Source organism: Coregonus lavaretus (assembly GCF_964263955.1).
Source record: "Coregonus lavaretus genome assembly, chromosome: 22".
Taxonomy (NCBI): Eukaryota; Metazoa; Chordata; class Actinopteri; order Salmoniformes; family Salmonidae; genus Coregonus; species Coregonus lavaretus.
In genome coordinates this window covers 14529959-14550125 of record NC_140009.1, presented here as the reverse complement: position 1 = coordinate 14550125, position 20167 = coordinate 14529959, and the positions used below count along the sequence as shown (strand labels likewise).

Below are 20167 nucleotides of genomic sequence, written 5' to 3'. Positions count from 1 at the left end.
TGACAGATGCGGTGTAGCTCAGTCTGTACTGTAGCACACACAGACACATCAGAGTTTTAATGCTCATTACGTATTCATGACCAGGCCAGAGCATGACACCCAATCCTAGGGCTTGAGTTTTCCATCTCCACTGCTGTTGACCATTTCCAAGGATACGGTTCTGGGAGCAAGGTAGTGAGATTTGACCTCTAGGGTAGTTGTGTTACAGTTAGAGCAGTTAAATGGAAGAACATGTGCCACGTATATTAAATGGAAGTATTGCTATGTATCTATGTAGTGTCTGGTCTGGTATGTTGTAGGAAATCACTATCTCTGTGCTCTGTCCTTAGGGCCTGACTGACTGCAGTGTAAAAGGTGAGACCATACAATGCATCATGTATAGTCCATCATAAACCAAAATATGTTAGAAGACTTATCATGACATTGTGATAGGTTAACCCTTCCACCTCCCTTTGTCTCTCTCTCTCTCTCTCTCTCTCTCCATCTATTTCTCTGTCCTTTCTGCATCTTAGATGTTGCCCTTCCTGGCATGAAGGGTCGTGTGAAAGTTAGGCGGCTGGAGCTCAGCGTGTTTCTGTGTTGCACCAACGGTCAATACTGCAAACCCTGCCTGCGAGTCATGGTCTACTTCATAATCAAAGGTAGCCCAATGGCTTCAACCATTCAGCTGCAGCAGACACTATCATTATAGGAAACTGTGATGTCTGGATGCTATTCCACAGTCTTTAGCCCATACCCCACTATCCCTAACTACACGACTAACCTTAACTCCAACAGGACGACACTGTGCCTGGGACTTTTGCGTGTCTGGGACATGAGCATGGCATACCTACAGCAGGATTGTATTGATAGGTTGTGGTCTGGGGCTTTTGGAGTTTATTCTTAGCTCTTTGCTGTTCTCATTTGTTGTTGCTGTTTCTGCTGTTCTCAGCACATTACATGTTGTTGCTGTTTCTGCTGTTCTCAGCACATTACATGTTGTTGCTGTTTCTGCTGTTCTCAGCACATTACATGTTGTTGCTGTTTCTGCTGTTCTCAGCACATTACATGTTGTTGCTGTTTCTGCTGTTCTCAGCACATAACATCTTGTTGCTGTTTCTGCTGTTCTCAGCACATTACATGTTGTTGCTGTTTCTGCTGTTCTCAGCACATTAAATGTTGTTGCTGTTTCTGCTGTTCTCAGCACATTACATGTTGTTGCTTTTTCTGCTGTTCTCAGCACATTACATGTTGTTGCTGTTGCTGCTGTTCTCAGCACATTACATGTTGTTGCTGTTTTCAGCACATTACATGTTGTTGCTGTTCTCAGCACATAACATGTTTTTTTCTGTTGCTGCTGTTCTCAGCACATAACATGTTGTTGCTGTTTCTGCTGTTCTCAGCACATGACATGTTGTTGCTGTTTCTGCTGTTTTCATCACATTACATGTTGTTGCTGTTTCTGCTGTCCCAGATAAGCATGAGGACCAGGAAGTGTCTGGTGACTACCGTGACGAAGATGACAGCTCTAAGCAGAAGGAATTAAGAGAAGGGAGTCTCCTGGGGATTCTCAGCACATTACATGTTGTTGCTGTTCTCAGCACATTACATGTTGTTGCTGTTGTTGCTGTTCTCAGCACATTACATGTTGTTGCTGTTTCTGCTGTTTTCAGCACATTACATGTTGTTGCTGTTCTCAGCACATAACATGTTTTTTTCTGTTGCTGCTGTTCTCAGCACATAACATGTTGTTGCTGTTTCTGCTGTTCTCAGCACATGACATGTTGTTGCTGTTTCTGCTGTTTTCATCACATTACATGTTGTTGCTGTTTCTGCTGTCCCAGATAAGCATGAGGACCAGGAAGTGTCTGGTGACTACCGTGACGAAGATGACAGCTCTAAGCAGAAGGAATTAAGAGAAGGGAGTCTCCTGGGGATGCCACCCAGCCCAACAGGTAATCAAAAAGAGTGTGTCAAAAGAGAGAAAACACACCCACACACACACACTCCTTGGGCGTTCCAGTCGGTCAAGTAAAATAAATGAAAGTCACTAAATCTAAACTTGTGGTTGACTGTTCCTGTGTCTTTTGCACTTTCTCATGGTAGATAACTTGCTCTGTTGTCTCTCCTACTGTGTGTGTTCCAGCAGCTTCTGTAACAGTGTGTTACAGCTACCCAAGCATTTTGAATCGCTGCAAAGAAGTGACATTTACATTGATCCATTCAGCTCTGTGGGACCAGCACCCTCCCGAGGTACACATTCCCTTTATCGCCTGTCATTAAACTGTTGTCTATTAAAAATGTTACGGTTCTTTTCGGTAACTTTGGGCACTGCTAGGGTTGTTTAGTGGACAGAACATAGCCTAGGATGTAATAGGTAATGTAATATGTTTGACTTCTGTAGCTGTGGCTGTCCTTATTGTTGGAGCCGGAGCCAATACAATATGGCAGTCCAGTCAACATCCTCGCATTATCTACCTCAGTTACCACCACTATCCCCTCCTTAGAAGATGGTAAGAGGCATAGTTTATACCACTATACCACAGCTGTACTATAAAGACGTTACTGATAGACATACATTCCTCAGATCATGTATTTTGACTACCACTCTCTCTCTCGCTCTCACTCTCTCTCTCTCTCTCTTTCTCTCTCTCTCTCTCTCCCCCTCTCTATCGCTTAGTTTGTTCCCCAGACCTAGATGGTGTTGTGAAAGAATGTGATGGTGAGTCACTATAATTTTAAATGCAACCCTGCATCCCCATCGTATTATACTGTACCTGCTTTAGTTTAAACCTTTAAACCCCTGATTGACTGACATTCGATATATGTCTCAGTGCCCAAGCTCCGAGCTGTGATTGATAAGAAGAGAGGTGTGGCTATGCTCCAACTGGACAGTTCTGACAAGACACCGACCAGTGAGATGGGCATGTGCCAGATGTTCGGGCCTGGAGAGCCTTGCAGATACCAGACGTGGGTCAGTATGTCTAAAGAATACTATCATCATTAGCTTGTAAAGCACACATTTGTATAAGGTGAAGCTGTGACCTCCTTACTCACTGTCACCTTCTCTTTCTCACGTCCTTTCTTCTTCTTTCAGAGCCAGAGAGAGATGAGCATTCCTTTGAGGTCTATAGCGCCCTGTCTGTGCTTTCAGGTAAACATTGCTTGATTTTTCTGCAGCTCAGCATACCGAATCTGAGGAACAACTTGTTTCCAATGCTGAATTGAAGATTCATGATCATTGTCATGCAGGAGTCACATGTGCACATTCCTTGTATGTTGCTTTACAACAGGTTTGGTGGAAGGGACAGAATCTACACAGAGAGATCTGCCCCTTCATGAACAACAAAGGTAAGGGGGCCAATCAGATTCCTTCCCTACCGCAGAACTCATGACTCTGGACATTTGTTATTCTAACACCCAAATGCCTCCATTCCTCTCTCAGAGCATTTCAAAAGAATGTGGGACAACAACGTGTCTGTGTCAGTGGAGGAGGCTCAGACGAACGCAGGGAACGGCACGGTGCTGAGTTGGAACGTGACTGCCCCCTGTCGTCTGGAGGGAGAACTGTGGCTATGCAGAAGGGGCTCAGCGGGGGGGCATTGCGAGGAGTTGAAGGGCTCCAGGCAGAGAATGCACAACCACACACATGCCGGGTGGTTGCCCACTCTCCACGGATACTGGGTAAGGCCAATCGTGTGAGGTCAACTTACCCTTCACCTTTGACCTTACTGAGGACCTTACTGAACATGACTGTTGTGTTTCTGTTGTTGTTGTTTTTTTTTCAGAAAAGAGGAGAGTTCATCAATGTGAACCCCCATCCTGCTTTGTGTGTCCAGGTAAACACTTCTCCACTGACCTGTGGGCAGTGTGCACTGTATGAATGAAATTGTGAGCCTGTACTTACTTTGAAATGCAGTACTGTAAGTGTTTATGGCTGACACTGCACTGCTTCCTGTTGTCTAGATGAAAGTACAGGGGATGGATACAAAGCGGGATCCCTTATGTCCATTTGCAAGTACGCATTTCACCCCTGAGGGTCAATATGTTACATTTTATAAGATTTACCTATAGTTCTAAACACGTTATATGCTCTATTTGACTGTACTAAGGATTGGTTAAATGGTCATCAATTCATTAATGCAACTGACCAACACTCTTAGAAAAAAAGGTGCTATCTAGAACCTAAAAGGGTTATTTTACTGTCCCCATATGAGAACCCTTTGCAGAATCCATTTTGGTTCCAGGTAGAACCCTTTTGGTTGCAGGTAGAACCCTTTTCACAGAGGGTTCTACATGGAACCCAAAAGGGTTCTACCTGGAACCAAAAAGGATTCTACCTGGAACAAAAAATGGTTATCCGATGGGGAAAGGCGAAGAACCCTTTTGGAACCCTTTTCACTAAGAGTGAAATTTACTGGATTATTAACAGGTTAGCTCATTGGTTAATCTGTGTCTCTATAATGTGCAACATAGAGATTAGTGCTCAATTAGCTCAATTTTATTTGGCAGAAATAATGGACACAATCATGGATTATGAGGCATTGATCCACAGCTGTATATAATCAGACTGACTTCCCCTATAGCACCACGGAACCGATGGAGCCTGACTCTCCTGATAGGGCTGCTACTAATCTGTTTGGCAATACTTGGGGCCTACATCATACATGGTGCTCTCAAAGGTTAGTGATGCAGCTATATATTAATAATATTATTAGCTATCTCTGAGGCTATCTAATCACTAAATGTATTAACTACTGTATATTTGAATATAATACTACTAGCCTGGGTGCCAGCCTGACATTTTCGAGAGTGTGAAGCAAATTTCTCAGGTTGGCACTGAGGCTAGGACACTATAGCACACACGCCTCATCGTAATTCTTGCACTTTTTATCTCCCCCACAGGATACGTGTGGAGATGGTTGAAAGATGAGGACATAAAAGGTAAGATAAGCCTTTAAAACATTCCCTCACAATTCACTGTCTCCAATTATAGCTGAGTCCAATTATATTCTTTCTTCATGCTTCAGAAGAATAAGCATCCTCTCTCTATCCCTTTTTTCTCTCTCTCTCCCTTGATCTCATTCCCTCTACCGCTCCTCTCTTTTTGTCCTTCCCCCTCTCCCTCACTTTTCTCTACCCTCTCTCTTTCTCTCTTTTCTCGCTCTCTTTCTCTCTCTCTCTTTCTCTCTCTCTCTTTCTCTTTCTCTCTTTCTCTCTCTCTCTTTCTCTCTCTCTCTTTCTCTTTCGCTCTTTCTCTCTCTCTCTCAGGTGCAGTAGGAGGTGGCCACATCGTGTTGCTGTACCCTCCTGACAGTGATCAGGCTGTGCTAGGGCTGGTGTGTCGTCTGGGCTTGTCCCTCTCCTCTCTGGGCTTCAGTGTGTCTCTAGACCTGTGGAGCCGGGCCGAGCTCAGTGTCCTGGGACCAGTTCCATGGCTCCACTCCCGGCTTGACTGCCTGCAGAGACAGGGGGGAAAAGTGGTGCTGGTGCTCACCCAGGCAGCCTGGGAGAGGGCTGAGGAGTGGGGCAGCCGGGGTTGGGAGAGGGATACATTCCGGGGGAGGGGGTGTGACGAGGATGGGGAGTCAAGGGTGGGGTGTCGATCTCCGTATTCAGATGTCTTCAGTGCCTCGCTCAGCTGCATTCTGGCGGACTACCTGCAGGGCCGCGCCGGCGAACGCTTCACCCTCGTGCAGTTTGAATCTCTGCCTCCCGGCGGCGGCAGCCGCCCCCTGCCTGAGCTCTTCAGGGGGCTACCGCTCTTCAGCCTCCCCTCCCAGAGCCTGGGCTTCCTGACTGAACTGGCTTTGGGGCGAGGTAGGGGGGCAGCATCAGGGCGACGGAGGCGGGCAGGGGGACTCAGGGCAGCCTCACAGACTCTGGCTGGGGGGCTGAGAGGGTTTGTGGGGGGTTCGGCAGTGTTACGGCTGGCCGGGCTGCCCCAGGACTGTGTTGGTGCAGGGGTTGAGGACCCCTGGGAGTCTGTGCCTCTGCAGCTGTGTCTCACCACCCCACCATCCAGCCCTGACACCTGCCCCAAGACCAACGGGGTGGACTGGGTCTAAGAAGGCAGGAGAGGCTGGGTAGGAACCAGGGGCCTGTTGCGCAGGATGCTAACTGTGGCACTGACATACTATAATCAGATAATGGTCATTAGGGCTTCAGGAGATGGTGGCTTGAAACTGTATCTCATGCACTTTTAGAGCTACAGTCCAAAGTAGAGCATGACCTCTTAATATTGTAAATGATTCACTTTTGTGCTCCTGAAAAACTACTGTCAACTCCAGTTTAGAGAATGCTGCCCTTTGTACAGTGCCTTCGGTAAGTATTCAGACCCCTTACTTTTTCCACATTTTGTTACGTTACAGCCTTAATCTAAAATGGATTTTTTTTTAAAAATAATCCTCAGCAATCTACACACAAAACCCCATAATGACCAAGCGAAAACAGGTTTTTAGAAACAGAAATCCCTTATTTACAAAGTATTCAGACCCTTTGCTATGAGACTCAAAATTGAGCTCAGGTGCATCCGGTTTCCATTGATCATCCTTGAGATGTTTCTACAACTTGATTGGAGTCCACCTGTGGTAAATTCAATTGATCGGACATGATTTCGAAAGGCATACACCTGTCTATATAAGGTCCCACAGTTGACAGTGCATGTCAGAGCAAAAACCAAGCCATGAGGTCGAAGGAATTGTCCGTAGACCTCCGAGACAGGATTGTGTTGTGGCACAGATCTGGGGAAGGGCACCAAAACATTTCTGCAGCATTGAAGGTCCCCAAGAACACAGTGGCCTCTATCATCAGTTTGCCAAAAGGCACCTAAAGACTCTCAGACCATGAGAAACAAGATTCTCTGGTCTGATGAAACCAAGATTGAACTCTTTGGCCTGAATGCCAAGCGTCACGTCCGGAGGAAACCTGGCACCATCCCTACGGTGAAGCATGGTGGTAGCAGCATCATGGTGTGGGGATGTTTTTCAGTGGCAGTGACTGAGAGACTAGTCAGGATCGAGGGAAAGATGAATGGAGCAAAGTACAGAGAGAACCTTGATGAAAACCTGCTCCAGAGCGCTCAGGACCTCAGACTGGGGCGAAGGTTCACCTTCCTACAGGACAACGACCCTAAGCACAAAGCCTCTGAATGTCCTTGAGTGGCCCAGCCAGAGCCCGGACTTTAACCTGATCGAACCTCTGGAGAGACCTGAAAATAGCTGTGCAGCAACACTCCCCATCCAACCTGACAGAGCTTGAGAGGATCTGCAGAGAAGAATGGGAGAAACTCCCACAGTACAGGTGTGCCAAGCTTGTAGCGTTATACCCAAGAAGACTCGAGGCTGTAATTGCTGCCAAAGGTGCTTCAACAAAGTAAAGGGTCTGAATACTTATGTAAATTTGATATTTTATTTTTTTGGTAAACATTTCTAGAAACCTGTTTTTGCTTTGACATTATGGGGTATTGTGTGTAGATTGATGAGGGAAAAAAACTATTGAATCAATTTTAGAATAAGGCTGTAACCTAACAAAATGTGGAAAAAGTCAAGGGGTCTGAATACTTTCCGAAGGCACTGTACACAGTCATTGAACACTGGTCACTTTAATAATGTTTACTTACTGTTTTATCCACTTCACATGTATATACTGTATTCTAATCAAGGCGCACCCTATATAACTACTGCTGTACACACCTTTCCTATTCATATACTGTCTATACTGTCTATACATTTACATTACATTTACATTTACGTCATTTAGCAGACACTCTTATCCAGAGCGACTTACAAATTGGTGCATTCACCTTATAGCCAGTGGGATAACCACTTTACAATTATTATTATTTATTTTTATTTTATTTTTTGGTGGGGTAAGGGAGGGGTTAGAAGGATTACTTTATCCTATCCCAGGTGTTCCTTAAAGAGGTGGGGTTTCAAATGTCTCCGGAAGGTGGTGAGTGACTCTGCTGTCCTGGCGTGGTGAGGGAGCTTGTTCCACCATTGGGGTGCCAGAGCAGCGAACAGTTTTGACTGGGCTGAGCGGGAACTGTGCTTCAGCAGAGGTAGGGGAGCCAGCAGGCCAGAGGTGGATGAACGCAATGCCCTCGTTTGGGTGTAGGGACTGATCAGAGCCTGAAGGTACGGAGGTGCCGTTCCCCTCACAGCTCCGTAGGCAAGCACCATGGTCTTGTAGCAGATGCGAGCTTCAACTGGAAGCCAGTGTAGTGTGCGGAGGAGCGGGGTGACGTGAGAGAACTTGGGAAGGTTGAACACCAGACGGGCTGCGGCATTCTGGATGAGTTGTAGGGGTTTAATGGCACAGGCAGGGAGCCCAGCCAACAGCGAGTTGCAGTAATCCAGACGGGAGATGACAAGTGCCTGGATTAGGACCTGTGCTGCTTCCTGTGTAAGGCAGGGTCGTACTCTCCGAATGTTGTAGAGCATGAACCTACAGGATCGGGTCACCGCCTTGATGTTAGCGGAGAACGACAGGGTGTTGTCCAGGGTCACGCCAAGGCTCTTCGCACTCTGTGAGGAGGACACAACGGAGTTGTCAACCGTGATGGCGAGATCATGGAACGGGCAGTCCTTCCCCGGGAGGTTCAGCTTGAGGTGGTGATCCGTCATCCATACTGATATGTCTGCCAGACATGCAGAGATGCGATTCGCCACCTGGTTATCAGAAGGGGGAAAGGAGAAGATTAGTTGTGTGTAGTCTGCGTAGCAATGATAGGAGAGGCCATGTGAGGATATGACTTGGTGTATAGCGAGAATAGGAGAGGGCCTAGAACTGAGCCCTGGGGGACACCAGTAGTGAGAGCGCGTGGTGCGGAGACAGCTTCTCGCCACGCCACTTGGTAGGAGCGACCGGTCAGGTAGGACGCAATCCAAGAGTGAGCCGCGCCGGAGATGCCCAGCTCGGAGAGGGTGGAGAGGAGGATCTGATGGTTCACAGTGTCAAAGGCAGCAGACAGGTCTAGAAGGACAAGAGCAGAGGAGAGAGAGTTAGCTTTAGCAGTGCGGAGAGCCTCCGTGACACAGAGAAGAGCAGTCTCAGTTGAATGACCAGTCTTGAAACCTGACTGGTTTGGATCAAGAAGGTCATTCTGAGAGAGATAGCAAGAGAGTTGGCTAAAGACGGCACGCTCAATAGTTTTGGAGAGAAAAGAAAGAAGGGATACTGGTCTGTAGTTGTTGACATCAGAGGGATCGAGTGTTGGTTTTTTGAGAAGGCGTGCAACTCTCGCTCTCTTGAAGACGGAAGGGACATAGCCAGCGGTCAAGGATGAGTTGATCAGCGAGATGAGGTAAGGGAGAAGGTCACCGGAGATGGTCTGGAGAAGAGAGGAGGGGATAGGGTCAAGCGGGCAGGTTGTTGGGCGGCCGGCCGTCACAAGTCGCAAGATTTTATTACATTTACATTTACATTTTAGTCATTTAGCAGACGCTCTTATCCAGAGCGACTTACAGTTAGCACATACATTATTTTTTTATCTGGAGAGAGAGGGGAGAAAGAAGTCAAAGCATAGGGTAGGGCAGTGTGAGCAGGACCAGCAGTGTCATTTGACTTAACAAACGAGGATTGGATGTCGTCAACCTTCTTTTCAAAATGGTTGACGAAGTCATCCACAGAGAGGGAGGAGAGGGGGAGGGGGAGGAGGATTCAGCAGGGAGGAGAAGGTGGCAAAGAGCTTCCTAGGGTTAGAGGCAGATGCTTGGAATTTAGAGTGGTAGAAAGTGGCCTTAGCAGCAGAAACAGATGAAGAAAATGTAGAGAGGAGGGAGTGAAAAGATGCCAGGTCCGCAGGGAGTCTAGTTTTCCTCCATTTCCGCTCGGCTGCCCGGAGCCCTGTTCTGTGAGCTCGCAATGAGTCATCAAGCCACGGAGCTGGAGGGGAGGACCGAGCCGGCCGGGAGGATAGGGGACATAGAGAGTCAAAGGATGCAGAAAGGGAGGAGAGGAGGGTTGAGGAGGCAGAATCAGGAGATTGTAGGGAGAAGGATTGAGCAGAGGGAAGAGATGATAGGATGGAAGAGGAGAGAGTAGCGGAAGAGAGAGAGCGAAGGTTGCGACGGCGCATTACCATCTGAGTAGGGGCAGAGTGAGTAGTGTTGGAGGAGAGCGAGAGAGAAAAGGATACAAAGTAGTGGTCGGAGACATGGAGGGGAGTTGCAGTGAGATTAGTAGAAGAACAGCATCTAGTAAAGATGAGGTCAAGCGTATTGCCTTTCTTGTGAGTAGGGGGGGATGGTGAGAGGGTGAGGTCAAAAGAGGAGAGGAGTGGAAAGAAGGAGGCAGAGAGAAATGAGTCAAAGGTAGACGTAGGGAGGTTGAAGTCCCCCAGAACTGTGAGGGGTGAGCCATCCTCAGGAAAGGAACTTATCAAGGCGTCAAGCTCATTGATGAACTCTCCAAGGGAACCTGGAGGGCGATAGATGACAAGGATATTAAGCTTAAATGGGCTAGTGACTGTGACAGCATGGAATTCAAATGAGGAGATAGACAGATGGGTCAGGGGAAAAATAGAGAATGTCCATTTGGGAGAGATGAGGATTCCTGTGCCACCACCCCGCTGACCAGATGCTCTCGGGGTATGCGAGAACACATGGTCAGACGAGGAGAGAGCAGTAGGAGTAGCAGTGTTTTCAGTGGTAATCCATGTTTCCGTCAGCACCAAGAAGTCGAGGGACTGGAGGGTAGCATAGGCTGAGATGAACTCTGCCTTGTTGGCAGCAGAACGGCAGTTCCAGAGGCTGCCTGAGACCTGGAACTCCACGTGGGTGGTGCGTGCAGGGACCACCAGGTTAGAGAGGCAGCAGCCACGCGGTGTGAGGCGTTTGTATAGCCTGTGCGGAGAGGGGAGAACAGGGATAGACAGAGGCATTGTTGACAGGCTGCAGAAAATGGCTACAATAATGCAAAGGAGATCGGAATGAAATGAACTAAACATCTGGGAAAGGAGAGAGCGGGGCCTCCCTCACCACAACCCAAATATAACTCTCCCAACTATACCCACCATTATAATATATATATATATACAGTACCAGTCAAAAGTTTGGACACTCCTACTCATGCAAGGGTTTTTCTTTATTTTTACAATTTTCTACAATGTAGAATAATAGTGAAGACATCATAAATATGAAATAACACAAAAAATAGTATATATATTTTATATTTGAGATTCTTCAAAGTAGCCACCCTTTGCCTTGATGACAGCTTTGCACACTCTTGGCATTCTCTCAACCAGCTTCATGAGGTAGTCACCTGGAATGCATTTCAATAAACAGGTGTGCCTTGTTAATTTGTGGAATTTATTTTCTTCTTAATGCGTTTGAGCCAATTAGTTGTGTGACAAGGTAGGGGTGGTATACAGAAGATAGACCTATTTGGTAAAAGACCAAGCCCATATTATGGCAAGAACAGCTCAAATAAGCAAAGAGAAATGACAGTCCATCATTACTTTAAGACATGAAGGTCAGTAAATCCGGAAAATTTCAAGAACATTGAACGTTTCTTCAAGTGCAGTCGCAAAAACCATCAAGCGCTATGATGAAACTGGCTCTCATGAGGACCGCTGTGGTGAGTGTGGTGAAAGGAGTCAGGCGCAGGAGGGTAATCACCGAATACAGAGTTTATTATTTTGTTGACACACAAATGTGCTCCAATAGCGATCAACGAAACAGGCACAGGGGAAACAAACATCCCTGGCAATTACACTGTAACGGAATCCAATAATACATAGGCACAGGGGGAAAATCTACCCTGGCAACACAATGTTATGAGTAACTCCACCGAGCTACATACTCTCACAATTAACAATCACCCACAAGGACAAGGGGGCAGAGGGAACACTTATACACAGACTAATTAGGGGATTAGAAGCAGGTGTGTGTGATTGACAAGACAATTGTGATGATGATTGGGGCGGCAGTGGTTAGTACTCCGGTGACGACGAACGCCGAAGCCTACCCGAACAAGGAGGGGAGGCAGCCTCGGCCGAAGTCGTGACAACCGCCACAGGAAAGGAAGTCCCAGAGTTACCTCTGCTGCAGAGGATAAGTTCATTAGCGTTAGCAGCCTCAGAAATTGCAGACCAAATAAATGCTTCACAGAGTTCAAGTAACAGACCCATCTCAACATCAACTGTTCAGATGAGACTGCGTGAATCAGGCCTTCATGGTCGAATTGCTGCAAAGGAACCACTACTAAAGGACACCAATAAGAAGAAGAGACTTGCTTGGGCCAAGAAACAGGAGCAATGGACATTAGACTGGTTGAAATCTGTCGTTTGGTCTGATGAGTAAAGATTTGAGATTTTTGGTTCCAACCGCCGTGTCTTTGTGAGACGCAGAGTAGGTGAACGGATTATCTCCGCATGTGTGGTTCCCACCGTGAAGCATGGAGGAGGAGGTGTGATGGTGTGGGGGTGCTTTGCTGGTGACACTGTCTGTGATTTATTTAGAATTCAAGGCACACTTAACCAGCATGGCTACCACAGCATTCTGCAGCGATACGCCATCCCATCTGGCTTGCGCTTAGTGGGACTATCATTTGTTTTTCAACAGGACAATGACCCAACACACATACAGGCTGTGTAAGGGCTATTTGACCAAGAAGGAGAGTGATGGAGTGCTGCATCAGATGACCTGGTCTCCACAATCACCGGACCTCAACCCAATTGAGATGGTTTGGGATGAGTTGGACCTCAGAGTGAAGGAAAAGCAGCCAACAGGTACTCAGCATATGTGGGAACTCCTTCAAGACTGTTGGAAAAGGGGGGGGGATTTGTGTGTATTGTTTTGTATTGTTAGGTATACTGCACTGTTGGAGCTAGAAACATAAACATTTCACTGCACCTGCGATAACATCTGCAAAATATGTGTATGGGACCAATAAAGTGTGATTTGATTTGGTGTTCATCCCTGAAATGTAAATGGGTGACATTGTTCTACTCAACCGTTATCTTCGTTTCAAAATGTGATATGGTTAATTTGTAAACGTTTTTTTTTTACTAAGTGGTTGGTTAATTGTATAAAATGTTATATATTTGTGTATTATGTTGTGGTGCAGTACTATGTCGTGACTGGGCTATCCATCATCAGTAATAGGTCTACAGTGGTTTGATTCATTTTTCTGTGTAATTTTTGTACTGTGCGTTTGTTGACAATGTTGATATGTTACACATTTTTTATTTGCAGTGATTCTAATCTTGAATGATTTTGCTGTCTGACAAAGTCTATCAGGGCAAATGACCTATTCATGTTCTTTAAGAACAAGACAAGCCCTTCTTCGTACTCGGCAGGTAATGATTGGTTGAAGACTGAAGTCCCAGTGGGATTGGGCGGTATCCTGCCAGCTGCGGCTCCGCTAAAAAGAGTCTGGGAAGAAGAAGCGACTAGAACCACTGCATCAGCACCGGGCAGAAAACTAAATAAAGTGGCTGGTCAATGAATGGCACGGTTGAAGAACTAAACTGGTGAAAGACCGTGGAATTGTATTAAGGTGCTGAGGACGCTCCAGTCTATTGCCTACAAGCTGCTGAGAGTTTGTAGCAAGCTGAAGGTAGGATGCAGTGCAGCATAATTTATTGGAAGCTAGCTAGCGTTAGCTGGGTAGCTAACATTAGCAATCCAGCTAGATAGCTAGCTGAATTGCCATAACAGTGCGTTAGCTGGCTAGCTAACTAATTAGCACAGTCAATTTGCTGCCATGCAATGTAGCTATAGACAAGAAGAAATAGCCAGCAGAGGTTGTTTTGATGACGTTTGAGATGGATAATCATGTCATATTACTTGTACTGACCTGATGGAGGGTTACCTGATTTGCCATCGGGACCGTACAGTAGCTAGCTAACGTTAGCTGACCACACTAGCCAGTCTGAATGATTCTGAAGATGCTATTCAGAATGATGATGATCTTCTTTGGACCACAGCCTAGATAGCTCAGTCAAGGCAACAATGTTAGTGAGCTCCATACCTAGCTAGCTAAGAATTGAACTAGCTATGTTTTTTTGCCAGGGAGCAGAGGCAAAGGAGCATAATCATCATTAGGCTTATCCTTAACAGGATCCAACTAGGTTTGGATTTGGCAATAAACATTATGACTATGTGAGAGATACAGGAAGTCAGTGGCTCTGCATTATTTAATGAAACACTGATATAACTCATCCTCTTTTCACAGACATTTAATCCTGCTGTCCAGCATGATACACTGCAGTTCTCAAAGTATGATAAATGACTAAGTTGATTGAAAGATACAGTGACAAACCGTGACCATAACCACTGTTATGAAGAAATATCTGACTGTGTATCAGTAGTTAGGGACAACTTGATCCTACTCTATCTGAATCCCCTGTCTCTGTCCTCAGTGGCTGAGTGGTACGTAGTCCAAGCCATGTGGTGGTCGTGGCCCCTGCTCCCTGCCCTGGTGCTCTTCTCTGTGCTGTCTGTGGTACGAGTACAGACTGCACCATGTCAGACCTGCCGCAAACTCACTGACAGCTTCATCAAGGTAGGAGTCTCTCTCTTTCTCTCGCTCATTCCCATTCCCTCAGTCTGTTGATTAGTTTGTCGGTCATATTGTCATATTTGTATCTGCTTCTGTCTCGGTCAGTAGCTGCCTTTTTACTCTTCTTGCTGTTCTGTTTCTGGCTAAACCTGGTGGTCTTTGTTTTTTTGTTTTCCCCAGGGCCTGGAGAAAACATCCAATAAAAACTTTGGGGGTGGGAACACTGCTTGGGAGGAGGAGAAGCTGGCTAAATATGCTCGCAGGTACTTATGGCCCCACTAGGCCTGTCACTAGAATCTCCACAAATTTGGGACCTGCAGTCTTTAGGACCTGCAGTCTAACATCTGTGTTTACGTAGAGGCAAGTCCACAAGGCCGGCTAATCCCTGACAAGCCTTAGCATGTTGTTGAATGGCCAATGCACCTTTATTGTGTCGCTATAAAGGCTTGTTACCTGATGCCTCTGACATTACATTTACATTTTAGTCATTTAGCAGACGCTCTTATCCAGAGCGACTTACAGTTAGTGAGTGCATACATTTTCATACTGGCCCCCCGTGGGATACGAACCCACAACCCTGGCCTTGCAAGCGCCATGCTCTACCAACTGAGCTACACGGGGCCCATGCATCGGACTCCTCATGACTGAGCCAAGGCAATGCTGAACCAGAACAGTACTGACAAGACTAGGGCTCTACACCCCCTATGTCCTTACACAGTATGACAGCCTCTCAAAACTAGGCCACACTTTGTGAGTGAGTGTGTGTCTGAGATCCTCCTAGAGTGCATAATGGAGAATAGGAGGGTGTATTTGTTTTCTCTGTTCTCTAGTGAAGTGTTCTACATTACTCACGTATCCTCTCCTCCTCGTTCTCAGTGAGACCAGGCTGCTGGAGATAGTGGAGGCAGCATGTGAGAAATCTGACTTTGACTGTAACAAACTGCTGGAGCAGATAGAGGACCAAGTGGAGACATGGTGGTTCCACCGGTATGTGTGTGTGTATCTGATGATCATGTAAATGTGGTACATGTATTGCATGTATAACCAGTATTTTTTTTACTGTTGTATTTACACACCTGTGTATTATATTGTTTGTGTGTGTGTGTGTGTGTGTCCTTCCCCTCTCATTACTGACCTTGTGATTGTCTCTGTGTGTAGGCAGCAGGAGGCTCCAGATCTATTTGACTGGCTGTGTATAGAGGAACTCCGACTCTGCTGTCCCCCGGGACGGTTTGGACCAGACTGCAAAGGTACTGAACACACACACACAAACACACGATAGTTCTCTCTATAGTTCTCTCTCTGTTGTCACGTTATTAACCCTGTGTGTTGTTGTGCTGCAGAGTGTCTGTCTGGTCCTGGAGGTGTGTGTGGTGGTCTGGGTCGCTGTGAGGGAGAGGGCACACGTCTGGGAGATGGAGAGTGCGTGTGTGATCCGGGGTACTTTGGTCAGCTGTGTCAGAGCTGTGCAGACGGCTACTACAGAGAGAAGAGCTCCAATCACAGCACACCAGCCTGTGCAGGTACCCATTAGAAACAGTTTTGCCTGTCTGATCATCAACCAATCTCATATAGAAGGTTCACAGACCAATAATTTATCCTCTGTGTGTGATGTCTGTAGCGTGCTACCACTCCTGTAAAAAATGCTCAGGGCCAGAGGACTACAAATGTGTGGACTGCAAACCTGGGTGGATCCTCCATGACAACAAGTGTGTTGGTGAGTATTTGGCCTTTGTATGTGTATTTGAGAGAGCGCGTGTCTTCCGTTAGTTTTCTTACTCTGTATCTGTGTTTGTAATGGGGAAATTTAAGATGAATAAAGTTCATATTCAGTTAAGAATAATTAACACAATGCTTTGTGACACTCGCCTGTGGTAGAGTATCTCATGATAAGCTGTAGACCACACTATCTACCAAGAGAGTTTTCATCTATATTCTTCGTAGCTGTCTATTTACCACCGGGTTGTCTATTTACCACCACAAACCGATGCTGGCGCTAAGACCGCACTCAATGAACTGTATACGGCCATAAGCAAACAGGAAAACGCTCATCCAGAGGCGGCGCTCCTAGTGGCCGGGGACTTTAATGCAGGGAAACTTAAATCCGTTTTACCTCATTTCTACCAGCATGTTAAATGTGCAACCAGAGGGGAAAAAAACTCTAGACCACCTTTACCCCACACACAGAGCTCACCACACACAAAGCTCTCCCTCGCCCTCCATTTGGCAAATCTGACCATAATTCTATCCTCCTGATTCCTGCTTATAAGCAAAAACTAAAGCAGGAAGCACCAGTGACTCGGTCAATAAAAAAGTGGTCAGATGAAGCAGATGCTTAGCTACAGGACTGTTTTGCTAGCACAGACTGGAATATGTTCCGGGATTCTTCCGATGGCATTGAGTACACCAAATCAGTCACTGGCTTCATCAATAAGTGCATCGATGACGTCGTCCCCACAGTGACTGTACGCACATACCCCAACCAGAAGCCATGGATTACAGGCAACATCCACACTGAGCTAAAGGGTAGAGCTGCCACTTTCAAGGAGCGGGAAGCTCATAAGAAATCCCGCTATGCCCTCCGACAAACCATCGAACAGGCAAAGCATCAATACAGGACTAAGATCGAATCGTACTACACCGGCTCCGACGCTCGTTGGATGTGGCAGGGCTTGTAAACTATTACAGACTACAAAGGTATGGCAACTGTTCGACCTCCGACCGCAAGGCACTACAGAGGGTAGTGTGTATGGCCCAGTACATCACTGGGGCCAAGCTTCCTGCCATCCAGGACCTCTATACCAGGCGGTGTCATAGGAAGTCCCTAAAAATTGTCAAAGACTCCAGCCACCCTAGTCATAGACTGTTCTCTCTGCTACCGCACAGCAAGCGGTACCTGGGGCTAGGTCCAAGAGGCTTCAAAACAGCTTCTACCCCCAAGCTATAAGACTCCTGAATATCTAATAAAATGGCTACCCAGACTATTTGCATTGCCCCCCTCCTTTTATTCACCTTGAAAATCCCTACTACAGTGTTTAACTCCTGTTGTGCATGTTGTTTCCAGACACTGATGAGTGTGGCACAGAGCTGGCTCGATGTCCCTCCAACACATATTGCCACAACACAGATGGATCGTACGAGTGCAGAGGTACTTTAGTAGGCTCTCCCTCAACTATCTGCTAGTAACAGAGTAATGACTGTTTGTGTTGTTGGTAGACCTGTGTTCTGACCCTAACCTCTGTTCTCTCTCCTCTGTGCCAGGCTGTGACCAGGCATGTGTGGGCTGTATGGGCAGTGGTCCTGCCCGCTGTAAGAAATGTGCTAGGGGATACAAGCTCAGAGGAGCCAAATGTCTTGGTGAGGGAACCCGGCTGTGTTTTAATTTGTGTCTGTGTGGTTCTCTTTACTAGTGTATAGATGGTTTGGCCAATCAGATGAATCTTTTGTTAAAGCAGTCTGACTACTTGTAGTATACATCTGTCTCCCTCTTGGTATGGGTGTCACTCTGTCCATCTTCTCTCGCTCCCTCCTAGATGTCGATGAGTGTAGTGAGAGGGCGATAGCGTGTCCAGGGCTGAATGAGGCATGTTTCAATGAGGAGGGCTCCTTCCGCTGTGAATGTGCTGATGGCTTCATCCGCAGGGACAGCATCTGTGTGGAGAACCAGCCTCACAGTAAGACGCGTGCGCACACACTTGATAGTTCTCTCTACTTGGCACACTCCACAGCATCTCTCTCTCTCTCCCCCCCCCCCCTCCCCATCAGGTGGTCCAGAGAAGGGTCTGTTTGATGACATGACTGATGACGAGGTCCTGGTCCTGCAGCAGATGTTCTTTGGCGTGGTCATCTGTGCCCTAGCAACGCTTGCCGCTAAGGGCGACATGGTCTTCACCGCCATTTTCATCGGGGGTGTGGCCGCCATGGCCGGATACTGGCTGTCAGAGAAGGGCGATCGCATGCTGGACGGCTTCCTGAAGGGACGCTAGCCTATCAGAAGCCAGGGATACAGGAAAGAGGAAGGAACTCATTGAGTGCAAGACAATGCGAGCGACAAAGACTCAGAGGGGGCGGGACGGCTACAGGAATGCTAGCCAATCAGGGATGTACTGTACTACTTTGGGGTGGTAGGGGTTAGGGTGGGGGAAAAGAGGTCCTAAAGGATGCCTTGAAAGGGTTTGGGATTATTGTGGGTCTTCTGGAATATGACATTTCCAGATGTTAGAGGGAGGTGAATTAGAGAACATGGAGCTCAGAGGAAGGTCAAATCAGAGAGCTCAATGGAGTGAATATAGAAGAAGAGCAGGTACTACTTGATCCAAAAACACTGAGAGACACTAAGGAGACTGGAGTGTCTGTCTGCACTGATATGGGAGACAAAACCCAAGCCTCTTGCCTCGACTCGGGTGTAGGAAAGGGACGGAGTGGGGATAAGACCACTACTGATTGTTACCAAGTTATTATGCATTTGTATCTTCCACTGGCCAAAATGTTGCTCCAAAATGATGTATGGTTGAAAACCAGGTCGCGGGTTTGAATTCTCGAGCCGACTAGGTGAAAAATCTGTCGGTGCCCTTGAGCAAGGCACTTAACCCTAATTGCTCCTGTAAGTTGCTCTGGATAGGAGCGTTTGCTAAATGACTGAAATGTAAATGTCTGTCCATTTCCACTAATCGCAAATCAAACTTCTTAGGCACCACTTACCCCATCAGCATCTCCTGTTCATCATTTCACCTTTTACTGAGGAACAGAGGGTGTTCCCGTGGTGATGGGAGATGGAGGGTGAGATGGGATGGTCTTTGCACTGAAGCACTGAAGACTTGTGGACTTGTTTAGGAAAGGACTGATGTATCCTGTTGCGCCAGTTGAATTCCGTCCAATGTTAAAACACTGTATTTATAATCCTGTTCCTATTATGACTGTATTTATCTGGGTTTTTGCACAGACAGATTCTTGCTGTATGAATGCATGAGAAAAGGATCTGAGAAAGGCGATACTGTATGTATTATCCTCTGATTGGCATGGAAGACTGAACTTTATAGAGCTGCTTGTTTCCCCTTTAAACTGTACAACCAGGATACAAGGATAATCACTACTGCTTCACCACCCCCTAAACCTACTGCCTAAGCAATGTGTGTGTGAGAGAGTAAAATACTGCAGTCCTATTGAAGATGTCACCCATGTTTTGCAATAGTTGTTTTTGATGATTTTTATTTATCTGTTTGATATGTGTGATACATTGAGTTTGATCAGTACCAGGTAATATGGAGTGCTGTACAATGAAATACAGAAGTGTATTTTATCAGAAGTGTCAACATTTGCAGTTGAAGCAACTAAATTATATCTGATCAATCATATCCCTCCACATTGTTCCACCCTCATCCTGAGTAGCTACTAGATCTAGCACGCTTAGCAGTGTGTGTTAGACCTACGTTTCAACTGCAGTTCTTTGCATTATGACTAGTATTAAAAAGGAAGAATTCTGAGTTTCCAGTGTTCTATTTTAACTTTATAATAACCTATTTTACCATTTTATTTTGACATGCTGTTGAAAGCAGTTGAATTCGAACTCATGCTGCTCATTGCTGAAGACATTACTAAAATACTGACGTTGTATGGAGACCATAGATTAACACCTTTTAAGGATCGTACCCTTTTTTGAAATGTTTGCCTAAAATGACAT

At 46.4% G+C, this 20167-nt stretch overlaps 1 protein-coding gene across 2 annotated transcripts; it reads left to right on the top strand.

The window, feature by feature from the left end:
- Nucleotides 1–13354: 13354 nt before the first annotated feature.
- Nucleotides 13355–19972, top strand: LOC311149753 (protein disulfide isomerase CRELD1-like). 2 transcript variants are annotated; one of them, XM_084186969.1, is made up of 12 exons: nucleotides 13355–13542; nucleotides 14161–14204; nucleotides 14348–14490; nucleotides 14668–14750; nucleotides 15364–15474; nucleotides 15646–15737; nucleotides 15831–16010; nucleotides 16109–16204; nucleotides 17552–17635; nucleotides 17749–17844; nucleotides 18021–18161; nucleotides 18253–19972. In XM_084186969.1, the coding sequence occupies exons 2-12, from the start codon at nucleotides 14183–14185 to the stop codon at nucleotides 18471–18473; spliced, it is 1269 nt and encodes a 422-aa protein (XP_084043095.1). In that variant the 5' UTR covers nucleotides 13355–13542; nucleotides 14161–14182; the 3' UTR covers nucleotides 18474–19972. The 2 variants fall into 2 exon arrangements, with proteins under 2 accessions (XP_084043095.1, XP_084043096.1); XM_084186970.1 differs by lacking the exon at nucleotides 14161–14204 and having other exon boundaries at nucleotides 18253–19966.
- The last annotated feature ends 195 nt before the right edge of the window (nucleotides 19973–20167 follow it).